This window comes from Mauremys reevesii, linkage group 16, assembly GCF_016161935.1.
Source record: "Mauremys reevesii isolate NIE-2019 linkage group 16, ASM1616193v1, whole genome shotgun sequence".
Taxonomy (NCBI): Eukaryota; Metazoa; Chordata; order Testudines; family Geoemydidae; genus Mauremys; species Mauremys reevesii.
In genome coordinates this window covers 7681472-7709367 of record NC_052638.1, presented here as the reverse complement: position 1 = coordinate 7709367, position 27896 = coordinate 7681472, and the positions used below count along the sequence as shown (strand labels likewise).

General features: G+C 48.6%; 1 protein-coding gene across 1 annotated transcript; it reads right to left on the bottom strand.

Annotated features, from left to right (window-relative positions):
* On the bottom strand, positions 1 to 27152 carry LOC120384655 (cyclic nucleotide-gated cation channel beta-1-like). Its single transcript, XM_039503636.1, has 13 exons — positions 27034 to 27152; positions 22891 to 23033; positions 21987 to 22044; positions 21029 to 21098; positions 20160 to 20289; positions 20010 to 20049; positions 17587 to 17674; positions 14513 to 14594; positions 8531 to 8573; positions 6578 to 6737; positions 6097 to 6172; positions 3706 to 3742; positions 1 to 76 (listed from the first exon to the last, which is right to left on the bottom strand). Exons 2-13 carry the CDS (start codon positions 23023 to 23025, stop codon positions 60 to 62), a joined length of 936 nt encoding a protein of 311 aa, XP_039359570.1. The 5' UTR covers positions 23026 to 23033; positions 27034 to 27152; the 3' UTR covers positions 1 to 59.
* Between the last annotated feature and the right edge of the window lie 744 nt (positions 27153 to 27896).

Genomic DNA, 27896 nt, shown 5'->3' with positions numbered 1-27896 from the left:
CTTTATTTTGGGCAATGGCAGTTCTCCAAGGTCTTCATTTTCCATTTGTTTCAGAGGCCCTAAGCCCCTTCCCCCCCTGAAACAAAAGGAGAAGAAGGACGACATTAATAAAGGTGCTGGCTGTTTGGATTGGGAGCAGATCGGTCACTCTATCCTGTCACTGCCTGTATTTGTCACATAAAACGATTTAAAATGCCACAACACACCAAATCAGAGATTTCATTTAAACCAGGTGTAGTAAGAAGAGGGCCTGAAACGTAAGGCCTTATATTAGAGGCCTGGTATGAGGCCTGAGGCCTGGGCTAAGGTAGTTAAAACCTTGCTGATATGAAGCAAAGTCAAGTTGTGAGCAAGAGGCAGGCCCTACTCACAGAATTTGGCAAGCACAGGGTTGATATTGCAAAAACTACATATTCCTAAGAGGCGCTAGGCACCAAACACTCACGCAAGCACATTCCAGAAGGGTGGTACCAGAACACCCCAATAAACACATTCCCCAAAGACAACAGGAACATGCTGACCCATCTTAAGGATAAGGTCAGGATGACAGCATGATGAACAGAGGTGTTTTGATCGCACCTACAGGCACAAGGCAATGGGTGGCGCCCTAATATGTTGGAGGTTGGCACCCTGATACATCAAGGATGATACAGAACTTGTTTGTATTGCTCTATAAAGACGTATCTCAAAGGGAGTGTCTTTGTCTGGCCTAGGGGATAGTGGAAAGTCCTGCCACTAACTGAGCCGGTCCATTGTCACGGGCATACATGTGTTAGTCTACCTGTAACCACTGAGCTAGGGCATTAGCACCGTGCTTCATTGGCAACAAACCCGACCAAGTGCCTTCGCTATGAACCGAGTCTGTGGATGTATTGGGTGGTTCGCTCGAGGTCTGCTGTGCAGAGCTGGGACAGCACACGGGAGAACACGCACACAGCCAAACATCTGACAACACCAGTCATGCATGGAGGGTGAAATTCTACCTTGTACACAGCTAGCACAAGGCTGCTACTCCACTTAAATCCCACTTAAAATAGGGCTTCAGAGGGACTTAAGTGGAGTATCAGCCTTGTGAATTTCACCCTGAAGGTAGGTGTGACGGGTTCAGTCACAGAGCCCCTTGGGACTGTCACCTGATGTGCTGAGATTACCTCTGAGCCTGTTTTCTCTGCCAGTTCGGGACTTCAGAACCCTGCCTTGTTGAGCCAGACACGCTAGCCTGCTGCAACACAGACCCAGGGTCTGAACCATGTCCCCAAAGCTGCAGGCTTTAAGTGAAAACAGCTCAGCAAGTGGTTCTGTCTCCAGCACCCAGACACCCAGCTCCCAATGGGGTCCAAACTCCAAATAAATCCGTTTTACTCTGTATAAATCTTATACAGAGTAAACTCATAAATTGTTTGCCCTCTATAACACTGCTAGATAGATAGGCACAGTCATTTGCTCCCCCAGGTATTAATCACTTACTCTGGGTCAATTAATAAAAAAGTGATTTTATTAAGTATAAAAAGTTGGATTTAAGTGGTTCCAAGTAATAACAGACAGAACAAAGTAAGTTACCAAGCAAAATAAAACAAAAACACACAAGTCTAAGCCTAATACATTAAGAAACTGATTACAGGTAAATCTCATCCTTAGAGATGGTCCAATAAACTTCTTTCACAGACTAGACTCCTTCCTAGTCTGGGCCCAATTCTTTCCCCCGGTACAACCCTTGCTAGTTCCAGCTCAGGTGGTAACTAGGGGATTTCTCATGACTGGCAGCCCCCTTTGTTCTGTTCCACCCCCTTTTATAGCTTTGGCACAGGGCAGGAATCCTTTGTCTCTCTCTGAGTTCCCAACCCTCCTTCTAAAGGGAAAAGCACCAGGTTTAAGATGGATTCCAGTATCATGTGAAATGTTCACATGTCCTGTGCATCTTCATTACCCACTCGCTGGCACACACGTTTACCGGAAGACTTACAAGTAAACAGAGCCATCTACATCAATTATTCTAGTTAATGGGAGCCATCAAGATTCTAAACACTATTAATGGCCCACACGTTGCACAATTTGAATAGGACCTCAGAGTTATGCTACATATTCCTAGTTTCAGATACAAGAATGATACATTCATACAAATAGGATGACCACACTCAGTAGATTATAAGCTTTGTAATGGTACCTTACAAGAGACCTTTTGCATAAAGCATATTCCAGTTACATCATATTCACGCTTGCAAACATATTTTTATAAAGCATATGGAGTGCAACATCACAGTAGGAACATAGGATTTGCCATAACTGGGACCGTCGAGTATTGGGTCCTGCTTACAAATGCTTGAGGCTTCAAGTGGAAGGCAAATAAAACTCTCAGAATCTGGTCAATTGTGCAATGCAACCTGCCCATCCAACTCCCCAAAGAGCCGGAGAAGAATTCTCAAGTAATTCAAGCAGATGGCATCATTCAACCTTGAATGATTTTTATTTTAATGATTTTATGTCCTGTTTCAGGAAAGCCTAGAATAGAGATTTCTATAAAAGCCAACAAAGAAACACACTCTCAGGAGTCCTGAGGTTTAAGTGAAGTTGAGATGGTGGTAGCTAAATATTCCACCCTAACGAATACATTCTGCTACTACTTGCATACCCTCTTTCACTTGCTGAATATAAGGGCCACAGAAGTATAACAGTCATATGTTCCAACACTAAACTGGGCAGAGGAATCCACATTTCATGGCGGGAGGAGAGGGGGATCCAACTCCTGCCTTATTACTCCAAATTCTCAATTTGGGGAAACACCCCAACACACTGCATGGAAGCTCGTTTAAAAAAAATCAACCCAACTGTCAACGATGACAACTAATCAACTATGACAACACTGTCGCATTTTCCTACATGCCATTCTTCAGTTTTGCCACGTACCATAGCTGACGTTATCACACAGCGTCATAGCATGGTTTCATAATGCAGGATGATCTGTACTTAGCCAAGGCAGATATCATCTCATTTTTTAACTACACAGTTGTGCTGCGCAATTCAATGGTGGGAGAGGGTAGTAGCTGGGGCAAAGTGCCCTGCCTGTCTGTCTCACTAGGGGCCCCAATGTGTCAACTATGGCAAGAGTTACTTTCGTGGTACCCATGCAGAGGGATTTTCCTTCTAGGCCCCGGAAGCCCCAAGACATGCAGTAGACGAGCATCAGGTCTAGACTCACGTGTTAACTTAAAGAGGCGGCTTTGGAGGGGGTTAGAATGTATATTTGATCCAAATTCCAACCACCTCCAAAGGCCGGCAAAATGTCCTCTGGCATTGCCCAAGGATGCACCTCAAAGTGTCTCACATACATTCTGCTTAAAGAGCATCTGACAGACACAGACAGACTCACTCCCCAGTTTGGGATGTTCTTCATATCTGGAGAATATACCCCCAGAATAGGACTGTCTTTCACACCATGACCCAGACCAAAGAAAAGGCTCTGAGAATCAAACAAGCATCCCAAAGCTACTCTGCAGAGATTGAAATTGACCAAAAATGTACTGCAGGTCAAAACCGTCTCAAAAATGCAACCCTCAATATTGTTCCCACAGCTTCTCTAAATACTTTCAGAACTGGGATGTCTCTATACCGAAGCTGCAGCCCCTCTTTCTGAATCAGTTTTTAATCAGCAAAGGCCATTAATACTTGTCAAATGAAACTATGTAATGAGAGGCATTGGCTACTTACTCTCTTCCACTGGGCACAAGGTTGCAACTTCTGCAGCCTATGAAGAAAAAAGGAAACAGTAAAATATGAATTATTGTTGACTATTTTTGACTATAGCCTGTCTCTCGCTTTCCCTCTCAGCGTTAACACTCTTCCCCTCCGGCAATTCAGTAGATGGCACCCTTCCCTTTTGAGTCAAACCAGAACCAGTTCCCCAGCAAGTGCTGCTAAAAGCCTTTTGAATGAAATATAAAACCAAGGTCCTATCTGTGGCTGTTAAAAATATCATTGCACTTTTTGTAAGACTGTCAGGGTCAATGCCGGCATCCTGGCCAAATGTGTCCATTCTACCTATCTAAATTCCCCAGGCAATTTCCGTTAGATACAGTATTTTTCTCTCTCCTCGTTAAATTTCTCTATACTACTGTTGTGTGCTGTTAAACAGCTGTTGACTCACCCCAGAGGTGATTGCATTTCAATGTCCGGCAAAGTGAGTTATTCTGATACTTGACAAGAGAGGGCCAAATTCTTCTCTCAGTGAGGTTGCTGTGGAGCAACCGAAAGACCTTGGCCCACAGTTTGTACATTTTATTATTATGGCTTGGTCTGGGCAAGATTGCTAAGTACTGGCACAGAAAACTTAACCACGCAGCAAAGCTCCTTAACAGGTCTTCCTCCTCTAAGGCACAGGACAGCCAGCATTGCCAGATTTAGAGCAACCAATACAGCACCATTCTTAAAAATCAGCCCAGTTTATCAAGGCAAACAAGGCTGTGTGGGGATCTCTTTTAAGGCACTGAGGCCTAAGCAAAGAGTGGGACGGCTCTTCCCCGGCTGACTGAGAGGTCTGGCTGGGGAGGGTAAGGAGGTCAGAGCAATGACAGAAGCATGGAATCTTTCATCTGCTCTGCTCGGATTAGGGTGACCAGAGAGCAAGTGTGAAAAATCAGGACAGTGGGTGGAGGTAATAGGAGCCAATATAAGAAAAAGTCCCAAAAACCAGGACTGTCCCTATAAAACCGGGACATCTGGTCACCCTAGCTCAGATCCAGGCACAGAACATCAGGTCGCAGCCGCTAGCTTTCTCGGACCAAAATGGAAAACAAATATTGGGCCGGATCCTGCTCACAGTTATACCAGCGTGTACTAGGGTTCCACACGCCCTCTGCACTGGCATCAGAGCTGCTGGGATGCCCAGGAGAGTACAGGCTGCACCTAGCAGGAGCTGTGTTCCCTGGAGATATCGTCCCTCTAAACTCACTCAATGGCAAGCATAACGCAGCCCTAAGGGTATCCTGGAGGGTATGGGTTTTGTGCGACTTTGCTGTACGATGCATTTAAATATTAACAAAAATAGTGGTGGAGCCCTGCATGACACATCTGAGCTGGAGAGCAGGGGGTGCTACAGAAACCCTGGGAAGTACCTGTGGGGAACCTCCCAGAACAGATTGAACATGTGGCCTTTTCAGTAGAATAGAGGCGAGAGCCCTGCTGAACATGTTGGAGCTTGGAAAGAGGACGTGGGCTGGGGATTACTAGATGTCGCAAAGTATGGATGAGCTTTGCCGTGCTGAGCAGTCCCTGGCTTATATTTAATGGAATCCAATTCAGTAGTAAAAATGGGTTGGGTCTGTGTTTTTAACCTGGTCACTGCCTCTGGAACACGCATGGGCCACTTGGCTTGCTTGGAGGAAGAACTTCCAGGGCTGGCCTGGTTGGTTATTTGGCTCTGAAGTAATGAAAGGAGGAATTTCATTTTAAGTCCCTGTAAGTTCTTCCTTACTTTATACTTGATGGTGTCCCTAGCCTCTGTTTGTCAGAGGGTGGAGATGGATGGCAGGTGAGAGATCACTTGATCATTGCCTGTTAGGTTCACTCCCTCTGGGGCACCTGGCATTGGCCGCTGTCGGCAGACAGGATACTGGGCTGGATGGACCTTTGGTCTGACCCAGTAGGGCCATTCTTATGTTCATGATCTTCATTGATTTCAGTGGGAGCAGGATCAGACCTTTCAAGTGCTGGTGATATGGGAACATGAGAGGAGCTGCCAGACCAGATCAGACCATTGGTCTAGCTAGTTCAGCAACCTTCTTTCAGCAGTGACCAACACCTGAGGTTTTAGAGGAACGGAGAAAAGCCGAGCTATCATGCACAGTTTGGAAACACTGTGCATGGGGGTATGGGAATATTTCCTCCTCATTGCTGCAGGTGACCATGTTGTGAAATGTCACATTGTACATCAGAATGTTGCTAGTGCTCATAGAATTATCCTAACTTCTACAACATCCTGCCACAGTATTTTACCTCTGCGGGTATCAATGCGACTTTGTGCAGAAGGGACCCCACCTTGCCAGCCCCACTAAGCCCTAATCATTAGTTTAGTCTCTTTATCATCCCCCCGTAACCACATACCTGAGCATCTTGCTTCATTCTGGCCAGAGGCTGTGGAATCACCTTCTCCATTCCTTGAACAAACCACTTGAACACCCTGCCAATCAGAAACTCCTGTTAAACTCCTCTTACAGCCGTTGCTTTCTTCATCCGTGGGGTTTGCATGCAGCTTGAGCCAGTGCAGACTTAGCAGCCCAAAGGGCCCGCAATGCAAGAAGCGAATTTACCCTATATCTGTGTCCACCCTCTGCGTATTGCTCTGCACCAATTCAATCAATCAATCAAGACAAGGTGCCAGAGGTGGCGAGACACACTTGGCATGTTCTTGGGTTCCCTCCATTAGAATGAATGTTCCCACCAGGCAAACACGGGGGGATGCACACGGGGCAGCAATGGATAGGGCCAACAGATGGAAGTATTAGGGAACCCAAATTTCTAAAAAACCAAGGACCGTCCCAACGCGACAGTGGAACATTTCAGAAGGATTCACGCGCTGCACTACCTGCCACCGTCGCCACCTAGCGTCTGAGGAAAGAGAGAGGCGCCAAGTCCCGACAGGCCGTCTGTAGATGCCTGCTGTGAGGTTCCTGATACGCTGTGACTTGCTTGAGAGCCGCCCTTTGGTGCTGTCCTTGTCTTACTCACTTTACTTTCTGCTTGAGCTTGTTCACAGCGAGAGAGAAGCGACACCGTGAGGTTCACTTTAAACAGTGAAGGCCTTTAAGGCTGAAGCCATGTAGGTGAAATCCACCCTTGTGCAGAGGGCCAGATCCAACGAACATCACTGGAGCTACGTCAGTCTGCCGCAGCGGAGCACCCAGCCCAAGGGCAGAACTAGGGCTATCTTGAGGGCATACGTGGGATTTAGATATTGCACTCACAGCCTGTGCCAGCCCTCTGCACAAGGGAGAGCTTCATGCTGTGGGACTGTCAGTGAGGTAAGAGCTGCCACCTGCTCACCGTGCTGCTTGTTGATTTGTATTGGGGCCCAAACCCCGGATCAGGGCCCTGTTGTGCGAGCCACTGGGCAAACCCAGAACTAAAAGACAGTTCCTGCGCTGAGGCATTGTGACCAAGTGGGACTGTTCTTAATGTTTCCTCTGAATACTGTGTGGGTGCCTCAGTTTCCCCTATGCATTTCTTAAGTCTCCAGTGTGCATACATGGCCGACACTCTGTATCCTGACAACAAATGGCTGGGGCCCTTCCCCCCTTGCAAGGGGATGGCTAAAGGTGAACAAACAGATCAGGTGACCTCCTGGCCCGGGAAAGAGACAAAGGCCAGAAAGGAGGGGCTTGAGGGGGTTTCAGTTTGGGGCTGGCTGGGGATGGGAAGTGAGGACAGACATGGGTGTCTGGCTCGCTGGGCTCCAGAATGGACCCGGCTGAGGGGTTCCCGTTCTCTGTACCTACAAGCTCTGTTTTAGACCATGTTCTTGTCATCTAATAAACCTCTGTGTTACTGGCTGGCTGAGAGTCACATCTGACTGTGAAGTGGGGGTGCAGGACCCTCTGGCTTCCCCAGGACCCCGCCTGGGTGGACTCTCTGTGGGAAGCGCACGGAGGGGGCATATGCTGAATGCTCCAAGGTCAGACCCAGGAAGGTGAAGCCGTGTGAGCTTCTTGCCCTGCAGACAGTCTGCTCCGAGGGAGAGGAGACTCCCCAAAGTCCTGACTGGCTTTGTGGGGAGCAGTTCCAGAGCATCGCCCGGGGACTGCGTGACAGGCATTTACAGTCTGACAACCAAAACACCAGTATCGGCACTGCTCTCAGTCACGTATCGGCATCATCCCAAACGATCGCCCGCATTTTGAACTCTAAACTCTGTTAAAACCCTCATCAGAAGGAGAAGAGCGGATGGAGGGGAAGCGTCATTCTGTATTTTCAGTCGCTGGTTTCTGAAACTAACCACCACCACGTTGTTTGGTTTGTGCTCAGAAATGAATACAGCGCAGAGACTAAATGGCATCTTAGAGTCAACACTTTCAAGCGCACAAGGTGATGTTTCAGAGGGTGAAATGAAAACTGAGGTGCTGCGGAGCACTAAGGGATAAGACTTGCCCCTTTAGCCTAGTTTTATAAACATTTACAGCAAAGAATGCCCCAGATGCCTTTGCTCTGCTGTCCATGTATCCGTACAGGAGCTCTACGAGAACTAGGATCAGTACCAACCAGTACAATTTTCCCATGAGCGCTAGGATGGGAACTATCCCATTAATCAGCATAGGATGGCCACATGCACCTGTTTTTGACAGCACTAGTCCCTAGACAGCACAAGTACAAGTAATCGACTTCCTTTCACTGCCTGCAACTCCAAGGCTATGAAACCGGGATACTGAGGGAAACCAGTGAAATAAGATCTTAGAAAGACACTTGGCTACAGCAGACTATGAAGTTTCCACTCCTGAAAGTTCTACAGTCAGGCACCCCATTAACCCCAGCAAAAATCACTCACCTTCTCTTACGGCTGCCTCTTCAGCTTCCCGCTCCGCTACACCCTGCCATACAAACACATACGGAATAGACTGACATGCCGGCATCTGAATTAAAGTGACGATGCCTCTGCCTCCAACCCCATCAGCATTCATCTTCGCATGCCTCGGCCTGACAGCAGAGATGCCCGACAGACAAACAGTAACCAGCATTTATAAAATGGACAGAAATGAAGGAGTGATTTGATTGGCTCCTGCTACTTCCCAGGCAAATGTACAACTCTGGCTAATCTGACAGCTCGGTTCTAACTTTGCCATGTTACGCCTCCCAGGATCAATACCCCTCGGGGGGAAATAAATTTTGGCAAAACGTATCTCCACTATCTTTTTTTGTCAATTGAGTTTACATTTTAAAAAGCAATCACTGAAGACTATAACACCCTGCAGATCCTAAGGAGCAATTAAAACTAAACTTTCTGTGTAGTTGAGAGCTAAGCTTAGACAGACTTAGGTGCTATCAACACTAGGGCCACCCGGGGGGGGGCAAGTGGGGCAATTTGCCCCAGGGCCCGGGCCCCACAGGGGCCCCACAAGCTGCTCCGGGTTTTCGGCAGCACTTCTGCGGCTGGCCCTTCCCTTGCTCCGGATCTTTGGCGGTGGGTCCTTCAGTGCAGCGGAAGACTCGGAGCAAGGGAAGGACCCGCCACTGAAGTGCTGCCGAAGCCTTGGAGCGCTGCCCGGTGAGTACAAGCATCGCAAGCGGTGGGGAAAACAAAAAAAGCTGCAATGGGCGGCACTTAGGCTGCTCTACCGCCGCTGCTTCATTTTTCGGTGGCAATTGGGCGGCGGGTCCTTCCCTCCGAGAGGGACCCGCTGCTGAATTGCCGCCAAAGACCCAACCCTGCCCCAGGCCCCCTGAATCCTCTGGGCGGCCCTGGTCAACGCTAGGGGAATTAGTGGTAGCACCAGTAGGAATATTTCAGTCAAGATTCACAGGGCTGATTCTGATCTCACACAGGTTTTACACTCAGGTAATTCATTGCATGTAATGATATCAGTGGAGTGATTCAGGTTTTACACCCATGTAATGATTTCAGTGGAGTGATTCCTACATACACGGATGTAGCTGAGAGCAGAGTCAGGCTGTCACCTACTGGGTATAAAATAAAAAGTTGTTTGTTTTCTTTTCTAGACGCTCTCAATAGAAAATCATCTGTTTTCCCTCCCGAGGGGTTTGTGCATAAATAGAGCGAGGGCAGGAAAACAAGGAGCATGCTTTTCCCTTTGGTCTTTCACTGACCTGACCTAAAGGGCAGTGTTTCTTGCTCACTTTGAAGTTAACATATCCTGCTTGGGCTAAAGCGGCTTTCACAAGAGAATTCTGCCTGCAATAGAAATCTGTTTATTTTTGATCCTCAAGCTTGTTTGTTTGCTGAAAATAATTCCCTCCCCCACTCCTTTCAGGTCAGTGTTTGGTCCTGGGCCAGGCATAAAAACAAGCAGGAAAATACCCTCAGGTGGACCAGATAAAGTATCAAAGAAAAATGGGTTCACAAGAGCTCTCTTCTTGAGGTACAACTCCACTCAGAATTCGCCCGGATGATTTCCACTGCTTGGGTATTTAAGAACATCATTACAGCCATTATTACTGGAAGGTCAGAACTACGACTGCCGCTGTCCTTAACTGACCGCAGATTACCCAAGAACAAAGTGGTTTGCAGGACAGTGTGTCCCTGTACAAACCACACTGTATCGCCACACTTAGGTCTTCTGCTGCTTTTAGCTGTTTAACTCCGAATGTCCCACCCTTCATCTGTATGGGTCAGATGCTAGGTGCTCTTTTAATGCAGAGTTTTACTGTTTAATTTGTAAAACAAGCCGAGGGGGAGGAAAATTTCCACATGGGATGGTCTTCACTAGAAAATTAAGTCACGTCAAACCACGCCCTTGAGGAGCTGTGCTACCAAACAGAATGTTGAACACCCTTAAGTAGTCCAGGTTACAGGAACCACGATACTTAACATTGTGAGTAACACCTGCTCGAACGTAGGGCTAACCACAACCAGCTGACACAATGTTAAACACAACTTGTCTCTGTCTGCACTGACTCCAAATTGTTTTAATAGCGTGTTATTTAACATGCTTCCTCAAGCTCATGTTCTTATACAACCTAATTTTCTAGTGAGGACCAGCCCAGAGACAGCCGTAACAGCATTCACAATGGCTGAGCTGTTAGAAAGTCAACGTATGTGTATTAAGCCCGATAAGATTCCTCATGGAAAACAGTATGTATGAGACCATCCTGCTGTTGCACCTTATGATTACTGTATTTATCTTCCTATTTTTCATTTCTAGAGACTGGTGGAATGGAATGGTTATTTTAAGAGCTCATCCTTCACCCAACATATATGGCTCTCCAGTCAAGGTGAATAATATGCTTGCTTCAGCAAGTCTGAAAATTAGCATAATGGAGACTGGAGTGACACCAAGAGTTGCTAATGGAGATTTTGTTCAATATCTTAATTAACGATCTGGAGGATGGTGTGGACTGTACCCTTAGCAAGTTTGCAGATGACACTAAACTTGGAGGAGTGGTAGATACACTGGAGGGTAGGGATAGGATACAGAGGGACCTAGACAAATTAGAGGATTGGGCCAAAAGAAACCTGATGAGGTTCAACAAGGACAAGTGCAGAGTCCTGCACTTAGGACGGAAGAATCCCATGCACTGCTACAGACTAGGGACCGAATGGCTGGGCAGCAGTTCTGCAGAAAAGGACCTAGGGGTTACGGTGGACAAAAAGCTGAATATGAGTCAACAGTGTGCCCTTGTTGCCAAGAAGGCTAATGGCATTTTGGGTTGTATAAGTAGGGGCATTTCCAGCAGATCGAGGGATGTGATCATTCCCCTCTATTCAGCACTGGTGAGGCCTCATCTGGAGTACTGTGTCCAGTTTTGGGCCCCACACTACAAGAAGGATGTGGATAAATTGGAGAGAGTCCAGCGGAGGGCAACAAAAATGATTAGGGGGCTGGATCACATGACTTATGAGGAGAAGCTGAGGGAACTGGGATTGTTTAGCCTGCAGAAGAGAAGAATGAGGGGGGATTTGATAGCTGCTTTCAACTACCTGAAAGGGGGTTCCAAAGAGGATGGATCTAGACTGTTCTCAGTGGTAGAAGATGACAGAACAAGGAGTAATGGTATCAAGTTGCAGAGGGGGAGGTTTAGGTTGGACATTAGGAAAAACTTTTTCACTAGTAGGGTGGTGAAGAACTGGAATGGGTTACCTAGGGAGGTGGTGGAATCTCCTTCCTTAGAGGTTTTTAAGGTCAGGCTTGACAAAGCCCTGGCTGGGATGATTTAGTTGGGATTGCTCCTGCTTTGAGCAGGGGGTTGGACTAGATGACCTCCTGAGGTCCCTTCCAACCCTGAGATTCTATGATTCTATGATTTTCACCCCTAGTTCATGAGTTCACATATGGACCAAATCACTAGTAACTGGAAGCCAGTATCAGCTGACAGCTGTCTGGTGGCTCATATGAAACGGGCTGGTGGGCTCAGTCCAGTGCTAGGGGAAAAGTGTCCATATCACAAGTGGTGCTAACTGGCCCCTTTCTTGTCTGCAGCATTGTTATAGCCTTGATGGTGACTATGACTGGAGGGGTGTTAACGAGCCACTTCACCGTGAGTGGTCCCTTGAAATGTGTTGCCTCCTTGTGCTACACAATCTGTTCCACCTTGTATTTAGCTGTGAAGCTCTGAGTACGTTTCCCAGATCTGAAGAAGAGCTCTGTGTAAACTCAAAAGCAGAAGCTGGTCCAGTAAAAGATATTCCCTCACCCACCTTGTCTCACTAATGGCCCCTTTGTTGACAGTCTCAACAGAAAGATCACAGACTGAATGAGCTCCAAAGACTGAATGCCCCTCTCTCTCCTAGAAGCAGGCCCTTGGCTTCAGCATTGGAGACTGGCATATCTGCTCCTCATGTTGCACTGTTCTGGAGACAAGCAGAGGACTCCACTCTCCAGTGTCGTTAAAGGGAGTCTTTGCACAGAAGGGGCCACTAAGATCCCCTTGTCTGAGCTCCTGGCAGAACACAGACCAGAAAATTCCATCCAGGCATTCCTGCAGTGCAGGGAACAGCACTGCCCTTTCAGAATGAGATCCCATCTGGACTGAAGGCCTCCAGGCGACGGTGCATTTTGCCACATTCCATGTCTAGCTGTCCCAATGGTTAATTACCCCCTATTAAAAAGTTGTATCTTATTTCCAGTTGGAATTTTTCTAACTTCATTTCCAGCCATTGGGTCTGGCTATTCTTTTACCTGCTCATTTAAAGGTCCCCCTAATATCAGAAGCCTTTTCGTAGCTACTTACAAACCGAGATCGAGACGCTTCCTAACCTTCTCTTGGAAAACTAACGAGATTGAACTCCATAAGTGTCCGCATGCAAAGCACGTTTCCCAGACCTCACTTTTCAGGAGCATGAAACTCAGGTACCGATTTGGGAAAAGATGGTTCAATAAGTAACAACCCCTGTAGAAAACAGCTGTCCCCAAATTGCAAAATCATGTTATTAAGAATGAGTCACCATGGGAAAGCTAAGGGTGGAGTGTACTGGAGGTCGAGAGGCTACCATCACTCTTGGGGGTCAGAGGACTTGTGTGTGCCCAGAGTACCATGCACAGAATACACCCTCTCTTGATGACACAGTTGTCTGGCAGAGCAATACAGGGAACTGTCCCATGCTACAATTTGAACAGTCCTTGTTATCCCAATGTCTTAAAACAACATCATTGGGCAAAAGAGGGGAGGGGTCTCAAGAAAATTATTTTAAGTAACTTTACAAATTCTGGAGACAATACAAAGAAGTTACTAAACTGATCAAAAGATCAACGTTAATGGCCTAGCGGATAGATCACTGGACTGGGAGTCAGGAGCCCTGCACTATTTCCGGCTCTACCACTGGCCTGCTGGGTGACCTTAGTCAACTCACTTCATCTATCTGTGCCTCAGTTTCCCCATCTGCAAAATGAGGATAATGATGCTGACCTTCTTTGGAACGTGCTTTGAGATCTTCTGATGAGACGTGCTAGGTATTATTGTCATCATCATCAGGGGGTCTTCCTATGACAACATAGGCTGAAGTGCTCGAGCCTATACAGCAGAGGACCCCAAAGTGTGTGGCACATCCCCCCCACCGAAGCCGCAGCCCTGCTTCTGGCCCAGCTCCGAGGGAGGCAGGGGGGCACAACCAGGAGTAAGGGGGGCGCAACCCTCAAAAGTTGGGGATCACTGCTATACGGTCTGGAGATCATATCGTCTTATTACAGTGCATAAGTGCCCAAAAAGGATCACACAGACTGGAATAAAGATCAGTTCGAACTAAGTAGTTACAGGAGAAATCAACAATTCCGGCGTTCTTTTCTCCTGAGGTTGATCGGTGTTTGGGATTCTCCATAGGCGCTGGCAGATTCCACCTTGTGGGGATTCCAGAAAAAATAACAACAGTCATGAGGGCATTGGGAGCAGCTGGATGAGTGCATGGAGCAGATGCTTAACAACACGGATTTCTGCTCCCATGGGGAGTTTTGCCTGCATCAAATCTGGCCCCAGGCAGCAATTTTCCCCACGGCCATACTGCCAGGGCCTTCCTTGCTTGTCACGGAGCACAGAACGTTCATTAAGATCAGGTGGGCAAACGCCTGTAATTACAAGGGGCCTCAGACAACTGTAATCCCTAGTCCTTCCATCTTCCTCCTCTGTGCTTCAGTCATCTCAGAACAGGAGGGGGCTGGTGGCCATCCTGCAGGGACCTGTGGGGGAGAAGGATTGAGGGGAGCCGGTGTGTGTGTGTGTGTGTGTGTGTGTGTGCGTACCTGTAAGCCTATGGAAAAGTAGGATTCATTACACATTGGGATGTGTGCGCTCGTGACGTGTGTATTGGGGCTTCTCTTGTGCTGCAGTGACTACGTTTCGTTTTTGTCTTTGCTGCACTCACCTCAAGCTTGTTCATGTTTTCCGGCTGCGGGATCATTTTCCCAAATCCCTGCACCAGCCAGCTAATCACCCTGCTGCCAGTCCTGCAGAGAGAGATCACCCACCGTTAGGACAGTTCTCCTTCTACCCTCACTAGAGCTGGAGCAGATCCATTCCCCTCTCCTCTCCTGGGACGTGGAAGATTGCTCGCGACAGCTAAGGACCAAGTCCTCAGCTGCTGTGCAAAGCCCAAACCATCGGGGTTTTTGCAGAGGCTGGGGAAGGACAGAATCTCTCCCACCACCCCCCTCAAACCCAGAGTCGGGGCATAGAAGAGAGACCGGACGCATCTCCACAAGGTTCTCTCCTCCACATGGTACTGGCACCTGCCAACCTCTATATCCCTTCTCTGTGGGTGTTCTGGCCAGCAGATCTCCATAGTTCACAGGACCAATGGTTATACCAATGGTCAGCCATGGTTCACCCCAAATCACCCCCTTTTCCTGCATGGCAACATGGATTCACAGAGTTTAAGGCGAGAAGGGGCCGTTAGATCATTCTAGTTGGGCCTCCTGCACATCAGAGGCCAGATAATTTCACCCCATTAACAGAGGCAGTCACTGTGCAGCAATATTTTGCAGCAGGCAGAGAGAACCACAGAGCCCCCCTGGGCTAGATTAACTCATCTGGTCAGACCTCTCCACATCAGAGCTCAGCTGTTCCATTGCTGTCCAGGCCATGTACCCCCAAGCAAGGGGCTCTAAATCCCTCTCAGTGTTATACACATACAGAGAATAGCTAGGGATCAGTATAACAGAGCCTTATGTGCAGTTTTATACACAGAGTAAGTGAAATTGGCATGACAGACAGAAGGGTGAATCAGGCTCAGATGAATTACCTGAGACAGGGTAGAGCTGAGAGGGGGCAGCAGGCAGAATTCTCACCCTGGTCTACCAATAAATCCCAGCCAAAGCCATCAGAAATACCAGTAACAGGCAAGCTGACTTTGTAAAATAAGCCCCATCACAAAAACCTCATGCAAAATCCAAATGTCCGAGCCTTTTCCGGCAATTCAGACAAGTGCAGTTAGCGTCATCATCACTGTCTGCACCTCTGTGCTTCCCAGACTTGAGTTAGATCGGAAGAGGAAGTACCAAAATACTATGCAAAAACCAGTTCTCAGAACATTTCCAATCCAGTTTTGCAGAGCCAAGTGTGCGGGTGTTTGGCTGGGATTCAGAAAAACCTGGAGCGAGCGTTGTCCAGTGTAGCCGGGCTGATTATTGCAATTATAAAATTGCTTATTGGGGTGCAACATGCACTTGTTGCAAGCAACAGGTTCTTTTTTCGGGGGGGTGCTACTTAGAGTTAATTCAAAAGATGAAACTGGTGAAGCACCCAGCAACACTGAGATTTAGTTAATACAGACAAATAAAACTGAAGTCACAGAAAAATTAATATACATAAATCTATGAATCAGATAACTACAGTAAAGTGCTTCCTACGTTGTTCATATATACAGTCTTGCATTGCGCATACTTACAACCTTTGGAGACATTAGAAACAAAGATGGGAGGAGCAGTCAGTGGTAATCTGGGTGTCCATAATTATACATCCAATCACTGACCTAACCAATATGAGTCAATCCAGCTCTTCACAGACCACATGCATCACTGTGGTTTAACTACCTCGTTACTACGGTACAAGACATTGGAGAAAATCCCCCAAACTCCCTCTTACTTGCGGTGTACCTGTGCTTCTGTGGTCACTTGTTTGTTACATCTAATAAGAAGGTATCGTTCGTGACCTAGGGTTCCTCAGGCCTGCATTGACTTCACTTAAAATTCAGCCTGTAGCTGACTAAAATCAAGCTTTTTACACCGGGCCTTTTTACTCTAGCAAAGCCTAGTAACCCAGTTACATGTGCTCCCTACTTGCTGTTACTGCTTCAGTACTGCTTGTTCCATTATTATTTCTATGAGCAGACATAGCAGGCAGATTATATTTTACCCTACTCTGTAGACCCTCCAAAATTAGATCGGGGTCCACACCCGGGAATCAGACAGTTCTACGCCCAGCCCTGCCACTGACAGGTCTTGAACAAAGGTTGTGTGATCTTGAGCAAATCACTAAACTTCTCTGTGCTGCCAAATTAAACTCACCATGAGCTGGAAGGATCAGACGGGCGATGGGCTGGCATCTGCAAAGTAGCCTGAGGGACTTGGCTGCCCTCCTGTTGAATGGGGCTTCGCTGCCTTAGGTGTCTCTCGGGAAATCCTAGCCACACTTTTTAATGAAAATATATGGGCAGTGTGGAGCATCCATCTCTCCCTCTCCCGCACTGCTAATCAAACTGAAGAGAAATACTGGGCATTGCTTTTGCCTCCTCCAGGATGAGATTGTTATTGGTTCTCTGGTGGCACCTTGCCTGTCCTGGGGCTCCGCTCTCCACTTGTACCTCATTGCATTCACTGAGCAAAATGCAGAGGTACATCAACCCTACAGCCGGGGACCCGCAGCATTGGAACAGAATGACACTGTCCGTGATAAAGTCTAGCAGACCAGAAGGCCACGGCGAGTCACAGGCACCGGAGGCAAGACACCATGACAAGATTTCGAGGAGAAGTGGATTTTTAAACAAATCTCCATCACCACTCTGGAGACAAACTCCCTGTGGCAACCATGATCCCAGCATTGCCCTACAGAGATTCCCCTTTTTTGGGATGTGAAGAGAAATCCAGTCTCCGTATTCGTTCAATCCTGGGCACTCAAGCCAATATGGAAGGCCCACCTTCCCTTAGAGCAAGAGGTAAAGACACCTGCAGTTTTCAGTTCAATGAATACAAAGGGTTGGTTTTTTTCCCCCCACAATCTCCATTATCCTTCAGAGCAACGCACTACCCCAATCTCCCCAGCTGCACAGAAGTCGTGAGCATATTCAACCCAATCGGGCTGCGAGTCAAGAGGGAAGGGAGCAAACCCGCTTGGGGTGGCTATCAGATGAGAGCTCCAATGGAGAACCTCGTGTGCTTGAAATAAAAGAGAAAGGGACTAAATCCATGCTACACAGCTTTCGGGGGGCTTAAGGGAACTTACCCTTTTTCGGAGCCATTATTATCTGAGCTGGAATGCAACTCGCCATGATCCTGAAGCTCATCTTCATCCGGAGCGAGGGTAGTTATCTCTTGAGGGGAAAAGTAATAAAAAGCCAGCATCAGGACAGCTAACCTCAAACAACAGGAACTATGCAAAACACAAGGTTGCAAAGGACTCTTGTAGGTTTCGGCCACAGCTGATTAACCCACAACCACCCAATCAGGCACTGGGTTTGCTCTGCAGCTGGTGTTGGTGACCTGTTATATACAGGAGATCAGACTAGGTGACCTGGTGTCTCTTCTGGCCCAAAACTCTATCACCCCAGCGCTGCTCAGAGCTCAGACCTGGCATCAGTCCCAGTGGGTTGGTTTAATGAACAATACAAACTGACGGGGGAGAATGGAGACTTGAAAGGACTGTGCAGCCTGGCTCTTCCCAGCAGCTGGTATTTATTATCTGTAGTGTCTAGGCTGCAAGGTGCTAGGCACTGTACAAAGGGAACAGAAAGACAGTCCCTGCCCCCAGATCACAACCTAAGTAACTTCAGGCCTGCCCCCTATTGCCCCAAGACTGGTTTTATAATCTGCGCAAACCAAGACAGGGGCATCAAGCAGGGAAACTGCTGTGACGCCCCCAAAAGAATGGGGAAACCTCTCCCAGTCCCATCGCTTGTCGGGAGAGACTGGGGAGCGATTTCACCTTCCCTGCCAGTCTTGCTGCTGAAGGAGATCAGGCTGTGAGTTACTCGTGCTTATGACCATCCCTGCAGCTCTGGTTACTATAGAGCTCAGTATCGGGTATATTTACAGGGAGCGGAGGACGTGCACAGCCCATGTCACTCAGAGTCTCTCTCACACACACAGGCACCCTGACAGTTTGGGATCATCGCTCGGAGCTGCTTGGAGTTCTCAGTTCCAGAGGAGTCACACATGGGGTGGGCAAGGCAAGACACACTGGAGCACGCTGAGGATACAGTATAATCCCTCCGAGCCCCTAAAGAGCAGCAGGTGAGATGTTCCCTCCTGAGTGCAGCCAACCTGCAGGACGGGTGAGTTGCTGCAATTCACTGTGAGCTTGGGGGTACGCCTACACTACGGGACTATACCGAATTTGCATAAACCGGTTTTGTAAAACAGATTGTATAAAATCGAGTGTGCGCGGCCACACTAAACACATTAAATCGGTGGTGTGCGTCCACGGTCCGAGGCTAGCATCGACTTCTGGAGCGTTGCACTGTGGGTAGCTATTCCGTAGCTATCCCATAGTTCCCGCAGCCTCCCCCGCCCCTTGGAATTTCCGGGTTGAGAGCCCAGTGCCTGATGGGGCAAAAATCATTGTCGCGGGTGGTTCTGGGTAAATGTCGTCAGTCACTCCTTCCTCTGGGAAAGCACTTCTGGGGGTGGGGGGGGGGGGTGCGTAAATTGCCGAGCTATGCCCTGACCCACCGCGGACACTGTGTTTGACCCTAGAAGCATTTGGAGCTCAGCCAAGAATGCAAATACTTTTCGGAGACTGCAGGAACTGTGGGATAGCTTGAGTCCTCCAGTCCATGAGCGTCCATTTGATTCTTTGACTTTCCGTTAAGCTTGTCATGCAGCAGTGCGCTGAGTCCCTGCTATGGAGTCTGTGTGGAGATTTTTTTAAAATGATTTTGAATTTCGTCTTCTGTAACAGAGCGCTGATAGAAGAGATTTGCCTGCCCTTACAGCGATCACATCTGCATCGTCCATGCTGGAGCTCTTTCTTTATTTTGATTTTTAACTGCATCGCCACACGTGCTGATCTGAGCTCCACGCTAGGCAAACAGGAAATATTCAAAAGTTCGCGGGGCTTTTCCTGTCTACCTGGCCACTGCATCCGAGTTCAGATTGCTGTCCAGAGCGGTCAGTGGTGCACTGTGGGATACCGCCCGGAGGCCAATACCGTCGATCTGCGGCCACACTAACCCTAATCCGATATGGTAATTCCGATACTAGCGCTACTCCTCTCGTTAGGGAGGAGTACAGAAACCGGTTTAAAGAGCCCTTTATACCGATATAAAGGGCCTCTCAGTGTGGACGGGTGTGGCGTTAAATCGGTTTTACGCTCCTAAAACCGGTTTAAACGCCTAGTGTAGACCAGGCCTATGATGACAGAAGAGGATATTTCACCGTTTTGCATCTGCATCCACCTTTAAGCAGAGTGGCCAAGTGGATAAAGCAGTGGACTAACACTCTAGAGATGTTAGTTCTATCCCAGCTCTACCGCTAGCTCGATGGGTGACCTTGGGCAAGTCATGTCCCTGCTCTGTGCCTCAGTTTCCCCATCTGTCAAACATGGATAATGCTCTTGAACTCCTTTGTACGGTTCTTTGAGCTCAACTGATGAAAAGTGCTATATATAAAAGCTAAGTATTAATATTCTATCAGTATTAAAAATTTTACCTAGTAGGTCGTCATCCTCCTTTATGCTCTGGACTTCAGTCTAAGAGAACACACACAAGAATGATTAATGCTGCTCCCAATAAGGGAACTATGGCATGAAAATCAAAGGCCGTTACTGAGTGATCTCATTGATCTGGTTCTGGTACATACCTGGTCAGGGAAGTCCAAACTGTTCTCGAAGCTCTTTCCGATGGTCTGCAGCATCCCTGGATTCTGGGCTGGCTGAGGGAGGACCTTTCCCAGCTCCTGAGATAGCCATGACAGGACACCCCTTCCAGCACTGCACGAGAACGGACAGGCTAGGGTCTGCCGAGCTAGTCAAACCGCAGGAGACAGTTTCTCTCATATGCTTTCCCTGGTGGAGATTCCCCCACAGAGAAGTGGGGTTTTCCCTCCTCCATGGGGCAGATCACAGGATCCTCGAGAAACCTTGTGGACCCTGTGGAATCTGTAGGCGATCAAGGCCAGTCACTGAGAGCTCTGCTCCAGCAATGTGTCCCCATCAGTCCCTCTCCAACTCCCAGCCAGCCCAATGGAGCCATGCCAACAGACTCCCTCAAGGCGCAGAGACCCCAGCCTTAAGAGGGAGATCCCCAGTGCAGAGGCGACTCTGGGGAAAAGATAATGCTGCCTCAGGCTGTGTCACCTTTCCTTAGCAAGTTCCACAGAGCTGGAAAGATGATAATGCTCCGTTGGCCCTGCCCCTGCCTCCTCAGCGTGCCCTTTCTCCACTCCCTGCCCACAAGAGGACCTCAGTGGAGAGGACTCCGCAAGACCAGGGAGATGCCATGGAGGCAACCAAGCTCCTTTTGGTATGTAATTGGGGAGATCAGGGTGCAGAAGGTTTCTTCTCCACACAGATCCACCCCAGAGCCAGATGTCTAGCAGCTATCTAAAGCCCTGCTTTCTATCTGAAGTCAGAATTCATATTTGTTAAAAGTCCTCTCTCAGCTGGTATTTCCAACCCTAACTCCTCCCTGCCACGAGTGCGAGAAAGTGAGAGAAAAAGAGGAAGACACCTTTCAGCCGAAGACACTGAGGATGGGCCTGGCTCCTGGGTTGTGATGAATGTCACTTTCTTCCCTGCCCCTAAATGAAAGCAAAAAATAAATTTTAAAAAAAACCCACTTGTTAGAAGGACCACTGGTGGCCTAAATAGCCGTATCTTCTTAGCGCAAGCCAGACTGTTTGCTTTCAAGACATTTTTAAATACACTTTCAAATCACCGTCTCTTTGGTTTTTCTTGCTGTGCAGAGATGCCAGATTCTATCAGGTAACAGCAGTGGTGATGTGAAACCCGGTCTCATGCAGCCTGACAAAGCTTTGCACATGCAGATCTTTGTTAACATCAGCACAGGCTCCTCCACTGCCTGGCGATGCGGTGACGGCACTGTGAGCGCTGTGGGGGAGCCGCACCGCGAACATGCTGCTGTACACCTCTACGACTGAGGCAAAACGGATGAGGAGAATCCCTGCAACCTTTACGGAATTCACATACATTAGTGAGAGTTGCGGGTCAAGGTGGTGATTGGCTACCAAGACAGCGCCCAGAGGGCGTGGTGTGGGCTAGAGGCCTGGGCTGAAAGGCTGAGTGTATCTGGGCAGAGGTGAACAACGTACGTGTAAGAGTGACTTCTGGCTGAGAAATCCTAGCACAACCGGACTGGCATAACATGGAGGAAACTCTGATTTAGAGCTGGTGTCTCCTGGGCAAGTCTCAGCTGAGCTGGGGGAAAGGGAGCAAACACTGAGTCCTGCCATGGGACCATGCTGGCTGCTTAGTAGACTCTGCTATTTGGTGAAACCCACTCTGAATGTCTGGCTTCCAGCAGGGGAGAGAGATGAGTAGCCAGTGGCTGACCCCGGAGCCCTTCCCAAGCTGGCTGAGTGGCCATGCTCTGGAGACCTGCCATAAACTCTTGCTCTTTTCATTTATGAAGTTTAGATTTTGCAGGAACGTTGTTTTCAGGAACTCACCCTCTGTCTGACCGCAGTTGGAAGATTTTCCTGGACCTGTGGAGTTTCCTTTTGGCAGCTTTTAGGGATTAAAACATTTAAAGGAAAGATTTCAGGTGAAAAGTTATGTTACAACATCCATCCCTGTACTCCTAAATCGACCGGAGCTTCTCAAACCTGAATTAAAATCTAAATGACTTCACCCTCTATGCTCCTTTTCTACAGTCCCCACAGTCTGGACAATGACTATAAACTGGTCCCATTTCATCTTTGTTTATAGCTGGATCCATAGGCTGCATTCGGAACCACTTAGGTGTGTAAGTTAATGGGCGTGAGTGTCTGCTCACGCGCTTCCAACTGGAGAATTGGGACCTTTGTTTCTAGTCAGTTTCACTTCCTGGTTCTCATGCACTAACACAAAGGTGCAGCAATTTCAAACAGTGCCTGGAAAACTGCTCATGAAAACAAGAGAATGAAAGCTCCGGCTAGAGTCGTGTATTGTGCTGCTGGCATGCGCTCAGGGTGACCAGATGTCCCGATTTTACAGGGACAGTCCTGATATTTGGGGCTTTTTCTTATATAGGCTCCTATAAACCCCCACCCGCGTCCCAATTTCTCACACTTGCTGTCTGGGCAGCCTCCGTGTGCTGTGCAAGCCTCACTCACGCTGTTGGCCAAGACACTTCTTTTCTAACCCACATTCCCCGGTTTCGGCCAGTCTCCAGGAAGAGTCTCATCGACCACATCTGTTCGGTTGCAGATTGGGGTTGTTGTGGTTTGACAAGTAACCCGGCCTTCTGTCTAACAAGTGAGCGGATGTGGAGCGGGATGTGCACACATCGCACTCTTAGTGCCCCTTGTACGCCCAGCCCAGCAGGGGCCAGCCCCTGAGCTCCCCCATCTCCCCTGGTTGCTCCCCGCTCACCTGCTCTGCCTCTCCAGGCCTGGGTGCGACAGTTATCACCCTGGGGTCTGCTTTTCTGTCTCCGTTCTCCACTAGGGGTGGCGGGTGCGGGGTCCCAGGAGGGTGAGGCAGCACTCTCTCCATCCAGCCAAGCATCCTGTTGCCTGCAGAGGGGAGGTTTGTATCTTTACTGCTTTCTAGAAAGGCTTGAAACCGCCAGGCGAGCTAGTAGGAGACCCATCAGGGGCTTGAAATGTCAGCAGGAGGCAGATAACAGCCAGCTCTGCATCTCCTTGATGTCAGCGCCACCCCCAAGTTGCCTGACAGCCTCTCTGAAACCAGCACCTGCGCAGAGCCGCCCAGAGAATTCCGGGGACCTGGAGCAAAGCAATTTCGGGGGCCCCTTCCATAAAAAAAAGTTGCAATACTATAGAATACTATATTCTCGTGGGGGGCCCTGTGGGGCCCGGGGCCTGGGGCAAATTGCCCCACTTGCCCCCTGCTCTGGGTGGCCCTGGCACCTGGAGAAGAGCAGCTGGGTGAGCTGAAGACTGAAGCGATGCTGGTGGGAAGGGAGAAGTGACTTGATGAGCTCTCATCCTCCATAATAATCCCTTCCAGGAAGGCATTTGCCCTCAGCTTGTGAAATCACCTCGCAGCCTTGGGGTCCAGCTAGGCTCTGCACTCTCCTTACACACCCAAGTAGCTACAGCAGCAAGAAATGCTCCCTGCCAGCTGTGGTGTCCAAGTGAATGCGCCTCATCCTATCGAATGCAGCCCTGGCCTCCTCTAAGGTGGGCTACTGCAATTCCTTCTCTCCAGGAAGGAAGCCCATGCCCCGAGGAAGTCCCAGCTTGGTTCAGAACACAGCAACCCACCCGCACAGCAACACAGGTCACTGGGAACACAACACCCTGTTATGCCACCCTCCGCACCGGCTCCCCATTGAACACAGGAGCCAGTTCAAGGCTGCTGTCCTGATTTCCAGAGCCCTGCCTGGCTCACCAGTGAGAGGTGGAATCCATTAAGGTAAGAGATAGCAAGTCCTTCTTGGGCTATTCGGGCTCCTTAACCCACACATACCGAGCAGGAAGCGAGAGTTTATCCCAGGCACAGCCACAGCCCTCGTCTGCAACACATTGTAAACGCATCCTGCTCCCTGGCAACAACTCGGGGTTTGGAAGCTCACCCTAGCCCTCCGCTGAGCACAACAGCTTTTGTGTGCTTAGGAATCTCTGGCTCCATAGTCAACACAAACCCATAGGGCGGCACCTGATGAACACTGCCTGGATTGCCACAAGTATAAATGTGTGTGGGGTGCAAAAAAGCACATTTAATTGCACACCTAATTTGTGCGTGCAACTCTTGCCTCCCCTCACAAGTGCATGCACAGATTGGGCATTTTTTTTATTAGAAGTGATACTTTGCTATTATTGGTTACTTGGTAGCAGTGTGTTCAGTGCTGGACAAAACACAGAAACTGTCTCTGCCCAAAGAGCTTTGAATTTAAAAGATTTTAGACAAAAACAGACCCAGAGGACAGCAATCACTTCACGGGATGGTTTCTTCTGGAGAAACCATTGGGTGAGCAGGATAGTAGAGTATCAGAGGGGGAGCCGTGTTAGTCTGGATCTGTAAAAGCAGCAAAGAGTCCTGTGGCACCTTATAGACTAACAGACGTATTGGAGCATGAGCTTTCGTGGGTGAATACCCACTTCATCGGATGCATGAAATGCATCCAACAAAGTGGGTATTCACCCACAAAAGCTCATGCTCCAATACATCTGTTAGTCTATAAGGTGCCGCAGGACTCTTTGCTGCTTTTACAGGATAGTAGAGAGAACACACAACAGGGTTGTGTGACCTAGTGGTTTTAGCACCAGGAGTTTAGGGTAGTCACATCCCTCACAAGTGGCAAGATCAAGAGAAAGTTATGAAACTCCCTCCAAAATGAGTGTGGATAAAAATCTTCCAGGGCTTGAAGTGAATGTTGGTTTCCACGGGAAAGCTTGAAATCTCTCTTCCCATCAAGGTCAAGAGATAGTAGAACGTAGCCACCTCATCCTGGTGCAAGAATGACTATAGCACCGAGCAGTTGATTTTTCAGGGGGTGGAAGATCTGTGCGTAGGGCGGGACTTGCACAACGGGAAGAACAATGGAAACATTTCCCTGTCAAGTTGCTTTAACAAAATATGGCAGCTCTTTGAAGCTGGTTGGAATGTCAGAGTTAGACCCGGCAGAGACAGATTGGTGGGCAGAGTGCTGGTGAGAGGGTCAACTGTGCAGGATAAACTGCAGATAAATTATCATCAAGTTTTGCAATTTATCATATTTATTATTATTTATTATTATCGTTGATGCCAAGCCCCCGAGCATGCTAGGTGCTGTCCGGATATACAGAAGCACTCCCTGCTATCTAGAGCATAGGGGTGCAGTGCTGAGAAGACAATGGTACAATGTAGATGTGGGTTAAACATTCATGGATCTTATAAGAAGCTGGTTTTCAGGAGAAACAGGAATCACAAGAGGCCGATGATTTGCCCGTGCAAGTAACCACTGGCATGGCAATTGTACTAATTGCATGAGCAAATGAGATGCACAATCATGCACCCATTTTTGCACACACATGCATGGTTAAAAATAAGACACATGATGTCTGCTAGCCTCTCTCTCTCCACACACACACACCCAGTAGCAGAGTATCTCCATTCCATAGCGCTCCTTACCACTGACCGATATTTGTACACAATTCACGCCAGGCGAGCTTATCTTGGGGCACTGCATGTGGCCCTATTGGCTGAGCTGAGAATGCCAGTGGCGGGACATTGGTAGAGTTCCAGTAGAATGGCAGCAACAAGTGATCGCCTCTCTGTCACTATACCCGCTCAGACTCCAGCCACCTGCTAGCTCTCAGTCTGGTTTCTAACCTATTGCCTTCCTTCCTTCGAATACCACATGGCCCTGGAACCGGCAGGAGGCACAGAAATTATTAGCAACTTTAAATAATCCGAGAGTGATTTTAAAGTTCCCTAGGGTGGAACTGAACTTGTGTCACTCAGTTAGTTATTGGTTAAGCACAAGTGACCAAGCTTCACTCTCTGCTACAGGCGTCACCCACTTACTGTTATTCCAGGTTCTCCTAGTCACCTAATTACATGTCTGCCCCACTATCCCACACCCGCTCCCTGTATCATTCCGCTTCAATTGTCTCTTGCACCTCTGGCTCATTACAGATCAAACACCTCCAGGACCTGTACAAAGCTGCCATGATCCACAGTCTATCATCTTCCTCACATCTTGCACTGCAGATCAGAGCTCTCCTCCATCCTATACAGCCCTGTTGTTACTCTGCCTTCAGTCACTGCTCGCTCCTCCCTCTCATTAGCGATCTGAACTGTCCACCCTTACTCACCGTTTTATGATACTCCTCACTGTTTCTAGTGAAAGAACCCAGTTCCTTTCTTAGCAGAGACGGGGCCATGGCTGCAAAATTCAAATGAGGATCCACACTTTCCCAAAGTTTGGGGGTGTTTGGATTCAAGATGTTGGTTTGGGTCCATCTACCTCCTCCCCTCCATTAGCTAAACTGAACAGGGAGGGGGCTGGCATGCAATCTCTGAGAGCTTGGCAGGCCACAGAAGCTTCAGCTACCCCATCCTTCTCACCATCTCCATATCCCTCACACGCTTGTGGATTCTCCTAGTGGCCTAGTAGGTGGCTTCTGCCTTCACCCCTCTGGTTCTTCCTGATCCCCAAAGGCGAAGTGCTAACCAGGATCCCAGCAGCTGCGGATTTCGGGACAAAGGATCTCTAAATCATTCCCAGTATGGGGTCGCTCCCATGGGCTACTGTCCAAAACACTCAGCTGGTCACATTTCAAAATGTAAACAGACAGGCCGTCACCCCTACTGCATGGTCCCTCTCCACGCAGATAAATCCCCAGCGACCCTCCTCCTGCTTTCCCTTCACCCACAACCTCGCAGACAGAATTTCAACACCAAAACCAAAGCCAGAGAGTTGGATTCAGCCTATGGCTTCGGCCCTACACCAAGCTCCACAGCCTACGAACCCCCAGAGCTGTTGCCCTGTCACTTCTACTACACATCAGCCTCTCCGCTCATCATCTTCCACGCTCGCTCCAGCCGCCTGGTAACAGGACTTACCGCAGGGTGTAGTCTGGAGTAATGCAGAGGGCCTGATTTTCCCTGTGTCATAGGAATTCTCCTGCCAAAATGCTTGAGAGGAAATGAATCTAAGGAAAGGAGTTTGTGTCCTTCTCTGTTTAGCTTGTAATCTATTGTAGCAGCTAGCGCCAGAGCCTGGATTTGTTCCTGTTACACGGAGTCACTCTAATCCTGGCAGGGGATTAGCAGAGCACACGGTATGAAAATGGGATTGATGGGGTAGAGCTCTCCTATAATCCAGAGGCACAAGACCGTCCCATAACTCAGACATACCGAAGTGCGTGACTATTCCAGACCACAGGGGTGTGTAATGATGCCCCACATAGCTGACCAACAGTCCAGTGTGGTCTCTATTTGCATCGCTTCCCACGCTGTATATGAGACACGGATCTCTGCTTCTTAGCATGGCAGACTCTGGGCAGTGGGGAATCTGCAGATTCCTCTTAGTACTTGCCACAGCTGGACACATGAACATTATAAATCACCGAAAAGACCCCCAAATTCAGAGATCTAGGGCTGCCCCAAAACGCAGGTACAGGAAACTACGGAGCTGTCCCAAACGATAGTGGGTTTATCATAATGCTGTAGTGGGGGTAAGCCCTGAAACTGATGCAAGACTGCATCCCAGCACAGAGGGGCTGGACTCGGAGACTCTCCTAAACCAGGAGTCTGAAGGTGGGGGACTGTAAATATTAGGGGCACAGGAAAGATCTGTCTAAAGCCGAAGGATGGAATGATGCCAGGCTCTGCCCCAGCTCAAGATTTAAGAACACAGGGGGCTGCCCCTCCTCACAAGACTCCATCCCCACTATCAAACGGAGGGAGAGAGCAAGTCTGATGAT

Bases quoted from the DNA above. Each gene is read 5' to 3' on its own strand.
- LOC120384655 (XM_039503636.1), bottom strand. From the start codon at position 23,025: ATGCTTGGCTGGATGGAGAGAGTGCTGCCTCACCCTCCTGGGACCCCG. The intron at 20,290-21,028 runs GTGTCTTCCTCT...GTTCTCGTGCAG, and splicing joins TCAGTGTCTTCGGCTGAAAG to TGCTGGAAGGGGTGTCCTGT. The intron at 14,595-17,586 runs GTAAGTTCCCTT...CTCTCTCTGCAG, and splicing joins AATAATGGCTCCGAAAAAGG to GACTGGCAGCAGGGTGATTA.